This window comes from Pan troglodytes, chromosome 20 (genome assembly GCF_028858775.2).
Source record: "Pan troglodytes isolate AG18354 chromosome 20, NHGRI_mPanTro3-v2.0_pri, whole genome shotgun sequence".
NCBI lineage: Eukaryota > Metazoa > Chordata > Mammalia > Primates > Hominidae > Pan > Pan troglodytes.
The window spans coordinates 19,486,175-19,504,201 of NC_072418.2; the positions used below are offsets into that span (position 1 = coordinate 19,486,175).

Consider the following 18,027-nt stretch of genomic DNA (forward strand, 5'->3'; position numbering starts at 1 on the left):
CGGACACAAAACAAATATGAAATACAAGGGACTGAGGGGAGACATAGAAGGGGACTGGGAACACTTCCTGAGGGAAAGGGATATTTGGGCTGCATTTAGAAGGATGTATAGGTGTTTTCTGAATAACAAAGAGGCATGACAGTACTTCTGGCAAAGGAAATGGTGAGTGCCAATGCTTGGGACCAGGAAGCAGCCGGGTTGGTCAGGCAATGGTGTGAAGTTCTGCACAGAGGCAGGCAGTTTGCTTGGAAAATCCTGCAGGAAAAGGTTCCTAAGGACCAATTCTGACAGCCTGCAATGTAGGTGCTTAGATTTCATCTCATTAGAAATAGGAAGACCTTGGAGGTTTGGAAGCAGTGGTGGAAAAAGTGGAGTTTTTTGTTTTTCTGTTGTTTTTTTTTTTAAGAGACGAGATGCTCTTTAAAAAAAAAAAAAAAAAAAAAAAAGCACTGCTATGCTTCCCAGGCTGGAGTGTGCAGCGGCAAGATCATGACTCACTGCAGCCTTGAACTCTTGGGCATGAGCAATCCTGCCTCAGCCTCCCGAGTAGCTGGGACTAAACGTGTGCACCACCACGTCCAGCTAATTTTTTCATTTTATTTAATTAATTAATTAATTAATTAATTAATTTTTTGAGACAGAGTTTTTGCTCTTGTTGCCCAGGCTGGAGTGCAATGGCGTGATCTTGGCTCACTGCAACCTCCGCCTCCCGGGTTCAAGCAATTCTCTTGCCTCAGCCTCCCGAGTAGCTGGGATTACAGGCATGCGCCACAAAGCCCGGCTAATTTTGTATTTTTAGTAGAGACGGGGTTTCTCCATGTTGGTCAGGCTAATCTCCAACTCCAGACCTCAGGTGATCTGCCCGCCTCGGCGTCCCAAAGTGCTGGGATTACAGGCGTGAGCCACCGCGCCCAGCCAATTTTTTCGTTTTCTTTTTTTCAAGGCCCGGCTAATTTTTTGTATTTTTAGTAGAGACGGGGTTGCACCGTGTTAGCCAGGATGGTCTCTATCTCCTGACCTCGTGATCCGTCCGCCTCGGCCTCCCAAAGTGCTGGGATTACAGGCGTGAGCCACCATCCCCAGCCTAGAGTTCTTGATAGTATCAGGGCTGAGAAAGTACCAGAGTTAGGGCCGGGTGGGGTGGCACTAAAAGTACAAAAAATTAGCAGGGCGCGGTGGCGGGCGCCTGTAGTCCCAGCTACTCAGGAGGCTGAGGCAGGAGAATGGTGTGAACTCGGGAGGCGGAGCTTGCAGTGAGCGGAGATCGCGCCACTGCACAAAAAAAAAGAAAGTACCAGAGTTAGGAGGCTCCTAAATTGGTCCAGATGGGAAGTGACGGGGCCAAGGATAGGGAAGTGAAGATGGGAGGAGTAGGACTAACTTAAAGGCCATTTAGCAAAATTTCACCACGCAAGGCCCTATATTAGGGCGCTGGGGGCTCATACTTCATTGTCCCGTCAACTCTATAAAGCAGGGGCCAACAAACTTTTTCCATAAAAGGCCAGATCGTAAATACTTCAGGGTCTGCAGATCTGTAGGATCTTTAGCAACTACCTACTCTGTTGTAAGGCAAAAGCAGGCAGAGAAGCCAGGTAAACGCATGGGCGTGCCTGTGTGCTAATAAAACTTTATTCAGGGACCCTCAAATGTGAATTTCACAAAGTTTTCACAGGTCATAGACTATTCTTCTTTGGATTTTTCCCCCGGCTATGTAAACATGTAAAAATAATTCTGAGCTTGCGGGGCCGGACAAAGTAGGCGGCGGGTCTTGGCTCGCCTACTCCTGCTATATAAATCATTAATTATGATACCAATCTTAAGGAGAAGGTCTTCAGAAGAGTCCCTCAAAGAGCACCGCCCCTCAACGTCATCAAACCCCGCCTCAAAAGGCGGAGGCTGCGCATGCGCGGCAGGCCCTCGGGCGGGGGCGGGGCGGGGCGCAGCTCCGACTTCGGACATGGCGCACGCTGGCGGTGGCAGCGGTGGCGGCGGCCCCGCGGGCCGGGGGCTGAGCGGCGCCCGCTGGGGTCGTTCGGGCTCCGCAGGCCACGAGAAGCTGCCGGTGCACGTGAGTGGCGTCCCTGCCCTCCCTCGGGGACCCCATCCTCTGGACCCCACGGGCGGGCGCCCCTCACCCAGGCCCCGCCCGGCCCCAGCCCCCCCTCGGCCTCCCCTCTGCACTGCCCCGGACCCCTCACCCCTCACCCCTCACCTCTCACCTCGGCCCTCCGAAGGCCCAGCCCATCCCCTTCCCCTCAGGGACCCCGGCCCCTCGTCCCCTCGTTCCGCGGCCCGGGCCCACCGGGACCCTCCCCCTCTCTGCAGGTAGAAGACGCCCTCACCTATCTGGACCAGGTGAAGATCCGCTTTGGCAGCGACCCTGCCACCTACAACGGCTTCCTGGAGATCATGAAGGAGTTCAAAAGCCAGAGGTACCAGCGGGGCCCCACTCCACCTCAGGGGACCCCCCTGGGCCGGAATCGGGCCTAGCGGGGTGAGACCTCCCCTCTCCAGCCTGCCCCCTTAGCCGGGTGACCTTGCGCAGGTTGTCCAATCTCTCAGAGCCCTAGCTCCTTCTCGTAACAAAAATGGAAATGGGTAGTACCCACCTTGTGGAGCTTTGTGGGGATCCCTGGAAGCAGGACAGGGATCTGGGGGGAGGCAGGGAGGGCGAGGCCGTGCACACTCATAGAGTCAAATCCTGCCTTGATTTAATATGTTGATTTTTAAATTAGTTTTGTTCATGAAAGATTTGGTGGGACCCATTTTGATTTTTATTTTCAAGCGCTGTAAAATGTTATTTGTCTTGATGATTGAAATTTTTGGCACCCTCTTCCCCTTTAATCTTGTCCTCAAGATGCTTCTCTGGGCTCACTGTGGTCCCAGGCCTGCTTGGAAGTAAGACGCATAAAATGCTTAGTAAGGGAGCTGGCACACAGAAAACGTTTAAAACACATGAGATGATTTTGCAGGCCCAGAATCAAGGAAGATTACAGATAGATGGGAAACCCTGGGATCATGCCCTTGTTTTTATAGGAGACTCACTGAGGTTTGGAGTGGGTAAGGGACCCACCTAAGTGGCAGAGGTGTCACTAGAACTCAGACCCTCTGACTCAGATTCTTGGAAGTCACATCCTTACCATACTGCTGCCCCCTCTTAGGAAACATGGTGGGGCTGGCCTGGTTTCCTTCCGGGAGCCCAGTGCTAAGGGCTGGGCTGCGATGCAGCCAGAAGGGAGACCCCATCTCTCCCCTCCTATTTTTCTTACACGTTTCCCATTCTTGGCAGTACCATTGGTATTTATGCATTGCAATTGTTTGCTCAGATGGAAACCTGTGTCATAGTCATCTCTATCTGATACAAAATGAGGGAAGTTTTCACATTGCTTAGAGGACTTTGGCCTCCTGCCATTTCTTGGAGTCCAGGCCTTGCGGTTGGCTCTCCTGACATTTTCAGAACCGAGTACCCATTCTTGGAGTGTTTTAGGGGAGCTGAGCGATGTCAGTATTCTCTGGTTCTCACCAGGAGGGAACAGGGAGCTCAGGCCTAGCCAGTCAGGAGATAGATCATGGTGTACAGATGCTATCACATGGGGGCACTTTTTTTTTTTTTTTTGAGATGGATTCTCGTGCTGTCGCCCAGGCTGGAGTGCAGTGGTGTGATCTGGGCTCACTGCAGCCTCCGCCTCCCGGGTGCAAGTGATTCTTGTGCCTCTGCCTCCTGAGTAGCTGGGACTGCAGGCACGCACCACCACTCCAAGTTCGTTTTTGTATTTTTAGTACAGACAGGGTTTCACCATGTTGACCAGTCTGGTCTCGAACTCTTGACCTCAGGTGATCTGCCTGCCTCGGCCTCCTAAAGTGCTGGGATTACAGGCATGAGCCACTGCGCCTGATGGGTCACATTTTAGGTTCCTTTGTTGTCTGTTGAGAAGGTTTTTATGTGGCAGTATCAAGGGAGTGGGGAATAGATTACATTTTTCATTTATTCCCCAAGACCCTTTTGCCCACTTCCGTTGTTTCTTCTAGCATCGATACTCCTGGAGTCATCAGACGTGTCTCGCAGCTCTTCCACGAGCACCCTGACCTCATTGTTGGATTCAACGCTTTTCTTCCCCTCGGATATAGAATAGACATTCCCAAGAATGGCAAGTTAAACATACAGTCGCCTCTGACAAGCCAGGTATGCCACTACAGTGGTTCGGGTGATCTCAGCCTTCACAGAGTATGTCTTGCTACTCAGGTTGGGCCACGTGTCTCTCCTGTATCATTGCTAGAAAGCCACTTAAGATCTGTTCTTTTTCTAGACGTGCTCATTGCTTCTAGCACAAATCAAAATAGATATGGAAACACCTACACAAGCAGCCTCTGCCTCCCAAATTGATCTGTTTGGAAGATTTAAATCAAGAGTGGATGTCAGGGAGGTATCCTCCTAACGCAGAATTTTGTGTGAAGTCTAAATAACCACCTCAGCAGTTGCTGAGGTCTTGGCTTGAGGCTTTCCCAGCGAGCATACCAGGCAGGCTTGCCCTTGTATTTAAGCATGTCCTCGTCTGCCTCTGATCACTCTCAGTACCACCTACAAAATAAAGTGGTCGAGATGGTGTGTGAGTAGCCACGTTTATGTTGGCTGTGTTTCATTTAATTGTTGATAGGATCATTAGCTCAGTTGGGACTCCTGGCTTTGCTTTGGTCCCTTTTTTCTTGGGTGATAGGTGCTGGCCCTCTTTTTTTTTTTTTTTTTTTTTTTTTTGAGACGGAGTCTGGCTCTGTCACCCAGGCTGGAGTGCAGCGGCGCAATCTCAGCTCAGTGCAACCTCCGCCTCCCAGGTTCAAGCAATTCTCCTGCCTCAGCCTCCCGAGTAGCTGGGATTACAGGTGTGCACCACCATGCTTAGCTAATTTTTGTATTTTTAGTAGAGATGGGGTTTCTTCATGTTGGCCAGGCTGTTCTTGAACTCCTGACCTCAAGTGATCTGTCTGCTTCAGTGTCCCAAAGTGCTAGGATTACAGGTGTGAGCCACCGTGCCCAGCCTCCTTTTTTTTTTTTTTTAAGACAGGTTCTCACTCTGTTGCCCAGGCTGGAGTGCAGTGGTGCCATCATATCTCACTGCAGCCTCAACCTCCTGGGCTCAAGTGATCCTCCCGTCTCAGCCTCCTAAGTAGCTAGGACTACAGGCGTGCACCACCACGGCCAGCTAAATTTATTTATTTTTTTTGTAGCGACAGGGTCTCACTATGTTGCCCAGGGTTGGTCTCGATCTCCTGGCCTCAAGCGATGTGCCCACCTTGGCCTCCCACAGTACTGGGATTACAGGAGTGAGCCACTGTGCCTGGCTCACTGCCCCTTCTATCTCTGTGGTCTCTTCATGCTTGAGCTTACTAGCGCCTCTGAGAAAAAGAAAGCCTACTTAAGATTTCCTTTTATAAGATGACCATTGTCATTTTTTCCACCTCAACACTATTTCCCATTTAAGGCATAATTCTTTGCTGTTGGGGGCTTCCCAGTGCATTGTGGGGTGTTTAGCAGGATCTGTAGCGTGCACCTACCAGACCTTCACTCAGTTCTGACAGCCAGAAATGTCTCAAGACATTGCCAGGTGTCTCCCTGGGGGGCAAAAGTGCCCCTGTTGAGAACCCCCGGTGTAAGTGGACCAGCTCTCCCAACCTCCTCCAGTCCTTGCCCCAAGAGTTTTAGCAGGGAGTGTCAGAATCTACTGCTGGAAGCACTTGGTAGGTCTTCTTTGATGGAAGAGATGATAGAGCGTCCAATCAATTAGGGATCTGACACTCTGCAGTCAGTTGGAAAGAGAACAGCGAAGGGTAATGTGGCAGTGCTTTTGTATTAATTCCATGTGCAAGGTGTGTGTCAATTCTGCTGCTTCTCGGCCAGGCGCAGTGGCTCATGCCTGTAATCCCAGCACTTTGGGGGGCCGAGATGGGTAGATTACAAGGTCAGGAGTTTGAGACCAGCCTGGCCATCATGGTGAAACCCTGTCTCTACTAAAAGTACAAAAATCAGCCAGGCGCAGTGGAGCATGCCTGTAATCCCAGCTACTTGGGAGGCTGAGGCATGAGAATTGCTTGAACCCGGGAGGCGGAGGTTGCAGTGAGCAGAGATTGTGCCACTGCACTGTAGCCTGGGTGACAGAGCAAGACTCCGTCTCAAAAAAAAAAAAAAAAATTCTGCTGCTTCTCTGTGCAAGACCCTCTCTGCCATCAGCCTGTTGTCTCCTGAAAGCCAAGGAGCGAGTCTCAGGTTTTTTTTTTTCCTTTTTTGAGAAGGAGTCTCGCTCTGTCACCCAGGCTGGAGTTCAGTGGCGCAATCTCGGCTCCCTGCAACCTCCACCTCCTGGGTTCAAGAGATTCTCCTGCCTCAGCGTGCTGAGTAGCTGGGATTACAGGCACGCTTCATCATGCCCGGCTAATTTTTTTGTATTCTTAGTGGAGATGGGGGTTTCGCCATGTTGGTCAGGCTGGTCTCGAACTCCTGACCCCGTGATTTGCCCACCTCTGCCTCCCAAAGTGCTGGGATTACAGGTGTGAGCCACCGCACCCAGCTGAATCTCAGCTTTAAAGGGGAACTTGGAAGCGTGTGGCCACTGAACTCTGAAGAGCCTTCCATTTCCTGTTTGCAAATGAAGCCCCAGGATCCAGATGTACTGCTTGTGTCTCAGACCATGAAAGCCTTAGCAAGACCGATCTCCAGAACAGTTAGGACTACGGGAGAAAGCCAAGCTCATTTGCAATAGCAGCGTCCACCAGAGCACTTTGCAGAGCCTGAATGCTGTGGAAACTCTGGGTCTTGTTCCTGTCACTCACTCAGAAAGAGCCAGAGTGAAAAGATGTGAACTGTGCGTCCTGCATGTGGAAATTGCCTTTCAGCAGAGTCCCTGCCATGGAGTAACTTGGCTTTCAGGGCTAGATCTTGACAGGCGCCACACTGTGGTTGTATTTGGAGTTGGCTCTTCCTTTAAGTAGCTGCGGGTCCCCAACCGTGGAGGGCTGACAGTCTTGTCTCCCCGTAGGTGGCTTAGGTGACAATGATGACGGTGCAGACCCATCGACTTGGGGAAAGGCTTGAAAAGAACTTTCACTTAGTAGCTACTCAGCAGGGCCTTGGTCATCTTGCTGCCGCCTGGGAACAGTCATTTCCAGGCTTAGGTGTAGAAGTTTGTTCTCTTCAGGGGCCCCTGGGAGCCCACTGGCTTCCAGTTGATATTGACACAGGTGCTGTCAGGTTTCCAGCCCTGTTTCCCAGCAGTCTGGGCTGTTGTTTGTGTGGCTTCAGGACAGAAACATGAGAGATATCCCAGGTCCAGGCCATGACTCGCGTGGCTTCAGGAGTCCTTTGAGCTTTCGGCTCCCTGGAGTCCTTTGAGAGGCCATCGTCTGAAAGCCTCACAGGGTTTCCCACACACAGAGGCCCTGGTGATATTCTTTCTTTCTTTCCTTTCTTTTTTTTTTTTTTTTTTTTTTGTGACAGAGTTTCAGAGTTTCGCTCTTTACCCACGCTGGAGTGCAATGACACAATCTCGACTCACCGCATCCTCTGCCTCCCCAGTTCAAGCGATTCTCCTCCCTCAGCCTCCTGAGTAACTGGGATTACAGGCATGCACCAGCGCGCCCGACTAATTTTGTATTTTTAGTAGAGACGGGGTTTCTCCATATTGGTCAGGCTGGTCTTGAACTCCCGACCTCACGTGATCTGCCCGCCTCGGCCTCCCAAAGTACTGGGATTACAGGCATGAGCCACTGCACCTGGCCATCTTTTTTTTTTTTTTTTTTTTTGAGACAGAGTCTCGCTGTGTTGCCCAGGCTGGAGTGCAATGGCACGATCTTGGCTCGCCGCATCCTCTGCCTCCCGGGTTCAAGTGATTCTCCTGCCTCAGCCTCCTGAGTAGCTGGGATTACAGGTGCCTGCCACCACTATCAGCTAATTTTTGTATTTTTAGTAGAGATGGGATTTCACCATGTTGGTCAGGCTGGTTTCGAAATCCCCTGACCTCATGATCTGCCCACCTCGGCCTCCCAAAGTTCTTTTTTTTTTTTTTACTTTAATTGAATTATTTTTTAATTTTGAGACACCATTTCACTGTCACCCAGGCTAGAGTACAATGGCATGATCTCAGCTCACTGCAGCCTCCGCCTCTGAGGTTCAAGTCATTCTCCTGCCTCAGCCTCCCAAGTAGCTGCGATTACAGGCATGTGCCACCACACTCAGCTAATTTTTGTATTTTTAGTAGAGACAGGTTTTCACCATGTTGGCCAGGCTGGTCTCGAACCCCTGACCTCAAGTGATCCCCCACCTCAGCCTCCCAAAGTGTTGAGATTACAGGCGTTAGCCACTGTGCCTGGCCTTTTTTACATTTTTAAAATAGAGACAGGGTTTCACCATGTTGTCCAGGCTGGACTCAAGTGATCCTCCTGCCTTGGCCTCCCAAAGTTTTGGGATTACAGGTGTGACCCACCACGCCTGGCCAGTATTCTCTGTCGCTTAGTTTTTCTAGTTTGACTGTTTTGAAGTATCTTTTTTCCCCCCCCAATTTTATCACAAAGCCTGCCAGCTACTGACAAGTAGGGAGTGGCCCATAGGTGGTAAGGAAGGTGAATAAGAGAGTCCCAGCCTCGGGCAGCCTTTGGCGCAGGGTGTCTTCAGCTTTGGGGGCCAGACTGTTCTTTATGGCGAGGTGTCGTCCTGCACACTGAAGGGTATTTGAGCAGCCTCCCTGGCCTCCACCCACCAGATGCTTCTAGATGTGTTAACCTAAAGTGTCTCCCGTGTTGCCGAGTGTCCCCTGGGTGGCAGAGTTGCTCAGGTTGAGAACACGAGTCTAAAGGGGAAGACAGACACAGGCCGTGGTGTGTGGCCAGTGACGACCTGGGGAATTTGGAGGAAGGAACAGCTTCTTACTGGAGCCTTGCCTTGGCCTCCTGAGTCAGCATCATTTACTGTCTGGTAATTCAGGCCTTGGTTGTAATGTCACCTCCACAGAGAGCCCCCCTAGTCCCTACCCTGTGTCATTCTTACACCACCCTGGGTTATGTATTTCAAAACGGCTAGGAAAAGAAGTTCAGAATGCATTGTTTCTTATTGGTTTTTCTTCCTTGGTTGACGGTGAGTCCTTAAGATGAGGTGGGCCCTCCACTGTCTTGTTCATGACTGTATCCACCTTCTGGAACGTCGCCAGGGAGCAGTGCATGGTGCAGGAATGAGAAACTGGATGCTGGTGGGAACATGGCCGCTCTCAGCTAGCAGGTCTTCTTCAGGGCAGACCCTGCCTCGTGGAAGATGACAGCTGGCTTGGACAGAGACAGAGATATAACCCCTTAACGTGCAGCTCCTAACTTAAGCAGCCCCTCGACATTCAAAGGGAGCCCCCTGGCTGTTCTCTGGGGGAAGTCCCGCTAGTTGTCAACAAGTTGATTCTTGTGTTTGTATCTTCTTGGCTCATGGAGCAGGCGGTGACCCCTTCTCCGAGCCAGGCCCTGGGGTTTATTCAGAGGCCCTGCTCTCAGGGTTCCTGCACAGTCGAGATGGGGGGTCCGATGAGAAACAGATGGGCAGATGCGGGTGGCGCACGGGAGAGGGCAGAGAGAGGATGGAGCAGGCCAGGGAAGGGTGGGAGGAGGTGCTGTGGGCAGGACCTGTTTCATGAGGGACTGTTCCTGGTGGGGAGTGATGGCCTGAGGTGAGAGTGAGTGGGTGTGCTTGAGGAACAGCCAAGGAGAACGGCAGGGTCAGGAGCTGAAGGAGAGAAGGGGGAGAGGGAGCCAGGAGCGTGAGAACCACTGGATGGTTCTGGGAGGCGGTTCTGCTGCTGTGCTGAGAATGAGGGGTCAGGAGGCCCCTGGGAGACCAGGGAGGGGCCCCAAGTGATGGAGGCGGGGTAGACAGTGATGGAAACAGAGTGGATGGTGACAAGGACCAGAGAGGGTCCCAAGTGATGGGGATAGAGAGGATGGTGACAAGGACCAGAGACAATTCCCAAGTGATGAGGACAGAATGGATGGTAACAAGGAGTAGGGAAGGCCTCCCGAGTGATGGGGACAGAGGTGGACAGCAGTGGGGACAGAGTGGATGGTGACAAGGACCAGAGACAGTCCCCAAGTGATGGGGACTGAGTAGACAGTGATGAGGACAGAGTGGATGGTAACAAGGACTGGAGAGGGATCCCCCGAGTGATGGGGACGGAGTGGACAGTGATAAGGACCAGAGAAGTGCCCTGAGTGATGGGGACAGAGTGACTGGTGACAAGGACCAGAGGGGGTTCCCATGTGATGGGGGCAGAGTGGATGATGATGTAGATCAGGAGCGGGGGTGTCAGTGAGAGTGAGAAGTCTGGGCTGATCTCAGGATGCCTGATTCTCTGGGTAAAAGTGTGGGCCCCTGCTGAGGTGCATAAGGCCAGGGCAGTTGGGGGGCTGCTCTGTGTCTGTGCGGTGCCTGCCATTTGAGGCTCTGTTAATCAGTACCCAGGCGGGGCTGTGTGTGGATGCTCAGATGGACGTGTCGGCCACGCAGGATGGTTGTCATGGTGTGGGAGGCAGTTCGAACTCTGCCTGATGAGGCCACCCAGGGCACGGGGAGAGAGGAGGTGCCGGAAGAGAAAGAAAACTGGGCTTGTGCTGGGTGGTTTAGAGCAGCACAGTCGGCAAATGGTAGCTTGGAGACCAAAGCCAGCCTGGCTCGGTGTGATTGGTTGTGATTTTTACATTTTCAAAGGATTAAATTTTTAAAAATGTTTCATATTGTGATACTGTTCACATAACATAAAATCATCATCATTTTAAAGTGTTAGTATATTCACAATACTGTACAACCATCACCACTAATTCCAGAACATTAACATCACCCCAGGATCAAACCCTGAACCTCCTAATTCTCCTCTCCCCAAGCCCCTGGCAACCATGAGTCTGCTTCCTGTCTTTATGGATTTGCCCGTATGGACATTTCATATCAGTGGGGTCATACACCGTGTGGCTGTTGGTGTCTGGCTTCTCACTCAGCATCGTGTCTTCCGGGGTCATTCACATCGGAGCCGGTATCAGTGCTTCCTTCCTCAAGGCTGAATCATTCTCCACTGTATGGCGGGACCACATTTCGCGTGCCCACTCTTCTGTTGATGGATGTTTGGCCTGTTTCCACCTTTTGGCTGTTGTGCATAGTGCTGCAATGAACATTCATGTGTGAGGATGTGTTGGAACACCTGTTTTCTTTTCTTTTTTTTTCGAGACAGAGTCTCGCTCTGTCGCCCAGGCTGGAATGCAGTGGCGGGGTCTCAGCTCACTAAAACCTCTGCTTCCCAGGTTCAAGCAATTCTCCTGCTTCAGCCTTCCAAGTAGCCGGGATTACAAGCTCCCACCACCACGCCTGGCTAATTTTTTTGCATTTTTAGTAGAGATAGGGTTTCACCATGTTGGCCAGGCTAGTCTTGAACTCCTGACCTCGTGATCTGCCATCCTTGGCCTCCCAAAGTGCTGGGATTACAGGTGCGAGCCACCGCGCCTGGCTTTTTTTTTTTTTTTTTGAGATGGGGTTTTGCTTTCGTTTCCCAGGCTGGAGTGCGGTGGTGCATTGTCGGCTCACCACAACCCCCTGGGTTCAAGCAATTTTTCCTTCTCAGCCTCCCAAGTAGCTGGGTCTACAGGTGCACACCACCACACCTGGCTAATTTTTGTATTTTTAGTGGAGACGGGGTTTTGCAATGTTGGCCAGGCTGGTCTCAAACTCCTGACTTCAAGGGATCTGTCCACCTCAACCTCCCAAAGTGCTAGAATTACAGGTGTGAGCCACTGCGCCTGTCCTGAGCCACTGTGCCTGGCCTGAGCACCTTTTTTCAGTTCTCTTGGGTATAGACCTGGGAGTGGGATTACCGGGTCATATGGTAGTAATAATTCCATGGTCAACCTGTTGAGGTAACTGCCACACTGTCCCTTGCGGTGGCTGTACCATCCCATCTGGCTCTTTTTGCCAAGCCCTGGTCTAGAGTGTGGTTCCCCATTTTGTCGCAGTGGCACACTTTAGGGGATCAGAGGGTGCATGCGGAGCTTGGAAATGCCTCCTTGGAATGGTGGGGGGGCTCGCAGTGAGCCTACAGCTGCCTCTGACACAGACCTTGGCTCCATGCTGCTTCACTACATACCCACACCCTGCTCGTTCCGACCCCTTCTGCCATCAAACCTGTGCACCATGGAGAAACAGACGCAGCCTCCTGTGAGCCTGAGCAGAGAATCATCCTGGACATCCCCAGAGAATCTTAAAACAAACCCCGCCACCGACTGGGCGCAGTGGTTTACGCCTGTAATCTCAGCACTTTGGGAGGCCAAGGTGGGCAGATCACTTGAGGTCAAGCGAGACCAGCCTGGCCAATATGGTGAAACCCCATCTCTACTAAAAATACAAAAATTAGCCAGCGTGGTCGCACGGCATCTGTGATCCCAGCTACTCAGGAGAATCACTTGAACCCGGGAGGCAAAGGTTGCAGTGAGCCGGGATCATACCACTGCACTCCAGCCTGGGAGACAGAGCAAGACTCCATCTCAAAACAAAAAGAACAAATCCCGCCACCGAGGAGAAATTGTTTTAGAATCGTGACTGCTCTGCGTCTTGTATTTCTGCTTTTCTCAGCTGAGACTTTCTAGAATTGTCTCTGTACCCATTGTTCTGGGCAGAATTGTGTCATCCCCCCACCCCACATTCCACCCCAAATTCATGTATTTTAGCCCTAGCCCCAGCGCCTCAGAACGTGACTGTATTTGGAGATGGAGCCTTTGAAGAGGTGATTTAAATGAGGCCGTTAGGGTGGGCCCTAATCCAGTCTGATTGGTGTCCTTATAAGAGAGGAGATTGGGACACACATCAGGGACATGCGTGCACAGAGAGAAGACCGCATGAGGACACAGACAGTGGCCATCCATAAGCCAAGGAGAGAGGCCTTAGAGAAAACCAAACCTCCTGGCACCTTGACCTTGGCCTCCTGGCCTCCAGAACTGAGAACTACGAACTTCTGTTGTTTCAGCCAGTCTGGGGTACCTCACTGTGGCAGCCTGAGCTGATGGATGCACTCACCCCACCGACGGTGCCTGTGCCCAGCAGAGGTACCTGTTTCAGTACAAGACGGTAGTGGTGTGCCTGGCCTTGCCTGTCGCAGTAGATTTTCAGGGTCAGCGTTTGGGTCACCTGCAGTGTTGGGCACTGCAGGGCAGCGGAAACAGTGAAGTCTGTGTATCCCTTCATCCGTTCACCTGATCATCCCCAACAGTGGGTGAAGCTCACTCTGTTTCTCACACTGTTCTGGGCACTGGGGATACAGCCCTGATCAAAACCCCCGCCCTCGTGGAGTTCGCCATCTAGTCAGGGACTGGCAGACAGTGCAATGAGTAAAATACATGATCTATAAGGTGGTGACGGGCTGCGGAGAAAAATGCAGGAGTGCTGGGAGGTGGCGTCATTTTACTTTGGTGAAAGAGCGTTCTCTAGGACTCACCAAGCAGGGGTTATCCAAGCAAAAACCTCAGCCAGGCTGGAGGAATCCTGACTGGCTGGAGACCCAGCCCTTGTGTGCTGGGGATGGTGCAGCCTAATTCTGGTTTAGAAACAACAGCTCCTCCTCTGGGGGAGTGGTCCTGTCCCACCACAACATGGGAGGGAGGCAAGCTTCTTTCTATGTTTGCTCATATCAGCTGAAAAGTACACGCACAGAGGGCATTCTTGGTGGGTGTTCAGGGCCTGTCTTTTCTCCCAAGCGACCGATGCACCTTATTGCGATTGTCCTGGGTCTTAGCACCAAAAATGTCATGTCCCTTGAAGTCCCCAACAACCTGGACAGTGGGTCGCCTCTAACCTCCAGGGTCCCCATCTTATATATCCTACCTTGGCATCACTGCTGGCAGCAGTTGCCTTTCCACGTGAAAGCAGTCTTGCTGAAACAGATTGCAGAAGGCGTGGGAGACTTCTCTATTATATGCAGCCCAGCACTTGGCACCACAGAGGCTTAAACATCCACTTTGTACATTTCTCCTGAATGTGAAGTTTTCCAAATGCAAGGTGCTCGTTGAACTTGTTGTGTTCCTTGAGTAGATTGGTAAGGATTGGGTGGAGGTGAGCTGGGAAGACTCACCTGTGCACCCCGCCCTGCTTGCCTCCAGGCTCTCAGAAGTAACCTTTCCCTGTCTCTAATACAGCTTGGCTCCGTGCTGAGTTTTTTCTGTTCCTGTGCAGACAGTGGCTGGGCCTGGCGTTTTTCACAATCTGTTTCCAGTGTCGGGCCTGGCAGTAACTCATTGTCGCCTTGTCAGGAGAATTCGCACAACCATGGGGACGGTGCAGAGGACTTCAAGCAGCAGGTGCCGTATAAAGAGGACAAACCCCAGGTGCCCCTGGAGTCCGATTCCGTGGAATTCAACAACGCCATCAGCTATGTGAATAAGATTAAAACCCGCTTCCTAGACCACCCAGAAATCTACAGGTCATTCCTGGAGATCCTGCACACGTACCAGGTAGGAACTCAGATTACAATTCCTTGTGGGTTTTGGATTTCATCCAGTTTGGGGCCCTGCAGATATTCATATTTTCTTGTCGGAATTCATAAAATCCTGTAAAATTCTAATTAGTTGTGGGGTTTTTTGTTTGTTTTTTCTTAGAGTCTGGCTCTGTTGCCCAGGCTGGAGTGCAGTGGCACGGACTCGGCTCATTGCAACCTCCACCTCCTGGGCTCAAGCCATCCTCCAACTTCAGCCTCCCAAGTAGCGGAGGCTACTTGGGGCTAGAACATGGGCGCACATCACCACACCTAGCTAATTTTTGTAATTTTTGTAGAGACAGGGTTTTGCCATGTTGCTCAGGCTGGTCTTGAACTCCTGAGCTCAAACGACCCATCCACCTCAGCCTCCCAAAGTGCTGGGATTACAGGTGTGAGCCACCGTGCCCAGCCACCTTTTTTTTTTTTTTTTTTTTTTTTGAGACAGGGTCTTGCTCTGTTACCTAGGCTGGAGTGCAGTGGTGTAATAATAGCTCACTGCAGTCTTGACCTCCTGGGCTCAAGCGATCCTCCTGCCTCAGCCCTCCAAGTAGCTGGGAGTACAGGTGTGTGTCACCACACCTGGCCAAGACAGTCTTTTTATCAGATGACTTTGTTATTGCTTAGGCAATACGGCCATCCTTTACTTTGCTGATTACAACTGGGCCCAGCACCAGGAGCTGGGGCTGCAGAGACAAATGGCTGCTCCTGCTTAGCTGTTCATTGCAGTGGTGGGAAGAAACTCAGAGGTGGATTGGGGTGGAAAAGAAAGGATGTGGGCAGGAGAGGTGAGTCAGGGTTAATATGATTCCCAGCCCGGTTCCCAACCCATCCGGGGCCAGGGAGGGGACAGTCAGGTTGAATCTTGACATATCAGTCGGAACCAGTAGGCAGGTTAGCCTGGAGGAAGGGTGGACATTCTTGGTGCCAGGAATGGCCTGTGCAAAGGTCCAGAGACCAGAGCAGACAGTGGCATCAGGGCGTCTGCAGGGGACTTGGGCAATGCAGGTGGGCTGGTGGCGAGGGACATCTGTGTCGTGAGTGGGGCTTAGACGTCCTCTTCACCCAGACGTGGAGTCTCTAACACTTGGAATTTTTTTTAGCAGCAGAACCCATTTTTTTTCTTTTTTTGAAACAGAATCTTGCGCTGTCACCCAGGCTGGAGTGCAGTGGCTCAATCTCAGCTCACTGCAACCTCAGCCTCCCGGCTTCAAACAATTCTCCTGCCTCAGCCTCCTGAGCAGCTGGGACTACAGGCATGGGCCACCACGCCCGGCTAATTAGCAGAACCCATTTTTTAAAATGAAATCCCTGCAGCCTTGACATGTCGAGTCAAGAAGTGGGATTCTTTTCAGCATAAGCGTTTCAGATCAAATGGATAGAATTTGTGTTCTGGGAACTCCACAGCATTTGTTGTCCACCGTGCTGGCATCATCATGGGCCTTAACATCTGTGAGAGGCTGGTACAGCCCTAAGAACGCTTGCTTGTCATGGATGAGTGGTTGCCAGTGGCTGCTGTGAGCATCTGGTCTGTGTGGAGGGATGTGCTTGTGATCGTAGAATCTGTGGGCCCCTCCCAGGCTTCGTGGGGTCATCACATTTAGGAAGGCGCATCAGAGCAGTCTGTGCAGTGGCTCTGTTCTGTGGCACAGGAAGGGTCAGGTTAAAGACACTAGAGATGAATTTAGACAAGGTCACAATGAGGGGTTGCCACAGACTCCTTCAGAGAGAGTGCCATGGGAAGGGACAACGCAGTATCCCCCAACCCAAACCGGGCTGCTGAGAGTTGGTTGAGAATGCAGACACCTGGCCACCATGCAGGATTCCCATTCATCAGGGCCCGCCCGGCATTGGCACAGTTTCTTTGCTGTTTTTATTTTTTGAGACTGGGTCTCACTGTTGCCCAGGCTGGAGTGCAGTGGCATCATCACAGCTCACTGCAGCCTCTACTTCTCTGGGCTCAAGCAATCCTCCCACCTCAGCCTCCTGAGTGACTGGGACTACAGGCGCTCACTCCGACGCCCAGCTAAGGGCTAAGAGGAGACGGGGTTTCACCATGTTGCCCAGGTGGGTCTTGAACTCCTGGCCTCAAGTGATCCACCCACCTCAGCCCCCCAAAGTACTGGGATTACAGGCGTGGGCCACTGTACCCAGCTGGATGGCATCTGCATTTTAAACAAGGCCCCTGGTGACTCCAGCCTCAGGTTGTCTAGTTTTTTCAAATGTAAGTTTGAACTGTTGTGTAAATTATCCTGGTTTTAGAATGTTGGTTCAGATATTTCAGGGATACTGTTAGAGCCAAACCAGGCAGCTCCAGGGTCCATCTGGCCGTGTGTTACTGTTTCTCCATCTTTGTGGGGCTTTCCTTCAGACTTTCTCTCTGCCACCTTCTCCCTCGGGGTTCTTATCCGTAAAATGGCCACAAAACTGGTGGTGCCAACGAGCCTGGGTTCAGTGAGGTTAACTGAGCAACCAGTTCAGGCACAAGCCTGCCTCAGGTCACCCCTGGGTAACTGTCACCCATTACACAGCCACGTATGCATGTCCGGCGTGTGCTGGGATGAACAGTTAGTCCTACCCTAACATAAGTGGGACCCTAAAAACGAGCTCACTCTGCAGAGTTGCAAAGTGTGATGGGAACTGCAGGTTCATGGGAAACAGACTCAGGGTATGACATTCAAAAACTTCCTCAGGGACACCTAAAAAAAGATAGGCACCGACTCTAAACAGCAGCGCCGTTATGTGCATATTAAGTGGCCGAGAATTACATGAATGCTACAGCAAATCGGGTACTGACCTTGGAAGAGACCTGAGGTTGGTTTGTGGATCTGGTGGCAGCCTGTGAATTATGTGAAGGCCGGGAGGAGGTCATCTGAAATCAGACAGGTCACTGTGGCCTCAGATGGGGACAGGGCTGGCCCCTAGCACAGGGGAACACTGAGAGAGTGCATGGACATGGGAGGGGGTGCTGGCGTGGTTTTGCATACTCCCACGGGGTTCTGGTCAGCCGGGAGCAGTTTCTGCATTCACCTGGTGTTTCTCCTGCACAAAATAGAAGAGAAGCAAACACAAAATTCACCTCATGCTCAAATTATTCCCAGTACCTGTATCTCATTTAGACAGACATCTTGTTCAAAATAAGCATTCTAGCAGAACTGACTGTCTCTGCAGCATGAATTTCCAGAAACTACTTCCCTAAGTTGAGGGTGTACTATGCATTCATAGAGATCACTCAATTTCCTTCTAAAAGGTGGTACCAATTTGTCTTTCTGCCTTCCGTGTTTGATTGTTTGTTTGTTTGTTTTTTGAGACGGAGTCTCTTTCACCCAGGCTGGAGTGCAGTGGCGCAATCTCGTCTCACTGCAGCCTCCGCCTCCTGGGCTCAAGCAATTCTCCTGCTTCAACCTCCCGAGTAGCTGGGACTACAGGCACGCGCCCCCACACCTGGGTAATTTTTGTATTTTTAGTAGAGATAGGGTTTCACCATCTTGGCCAGGCTGGTCTT

At 51.5% G+C, this 18,027-nt stretch overlaps 1 protein-coding gene across 4 annotated transcripts in view; it reads left to right on the top strand.

Moving 5' to 3' along the window:
- Positions 1 to 1,917: 1,917 nt before the first annotated feature.
- Positions 1,918 to 18,027, top strand: part of SIN3B (SIN3 transcription regulator family member B) — a 49,860-nt gene continuing 33,750 nt past the window's right edge. For all 4 annotated transcript variants that reach the window (XM_054673109.2, XM_512485.9, XM_054673110.2 and 1 more), the window contains exons 1-4: positions 1,918 to 2,068; positions 2,326 to 2,432; positions 4,030 to 4,183; positions 14,302 to 14,502. In XM_054673109.2, coding sequence (XP_054529084.1) covers positions 1,958 to 2,068; positions 2,326 to 2,432; positions 4,030 to 4,183; positions 14,302 to 14,502 — 573 coding nt within the window. In that variant the 5' untranslated portion in view covers positions 1,918 to 1,957. The remainder of the gene's footprint in view (positions 2,069 to 2,325; positions 2,433 to 4,029; positions 4,184 to 14,301; positions 14,503 to 18,027) is intronic.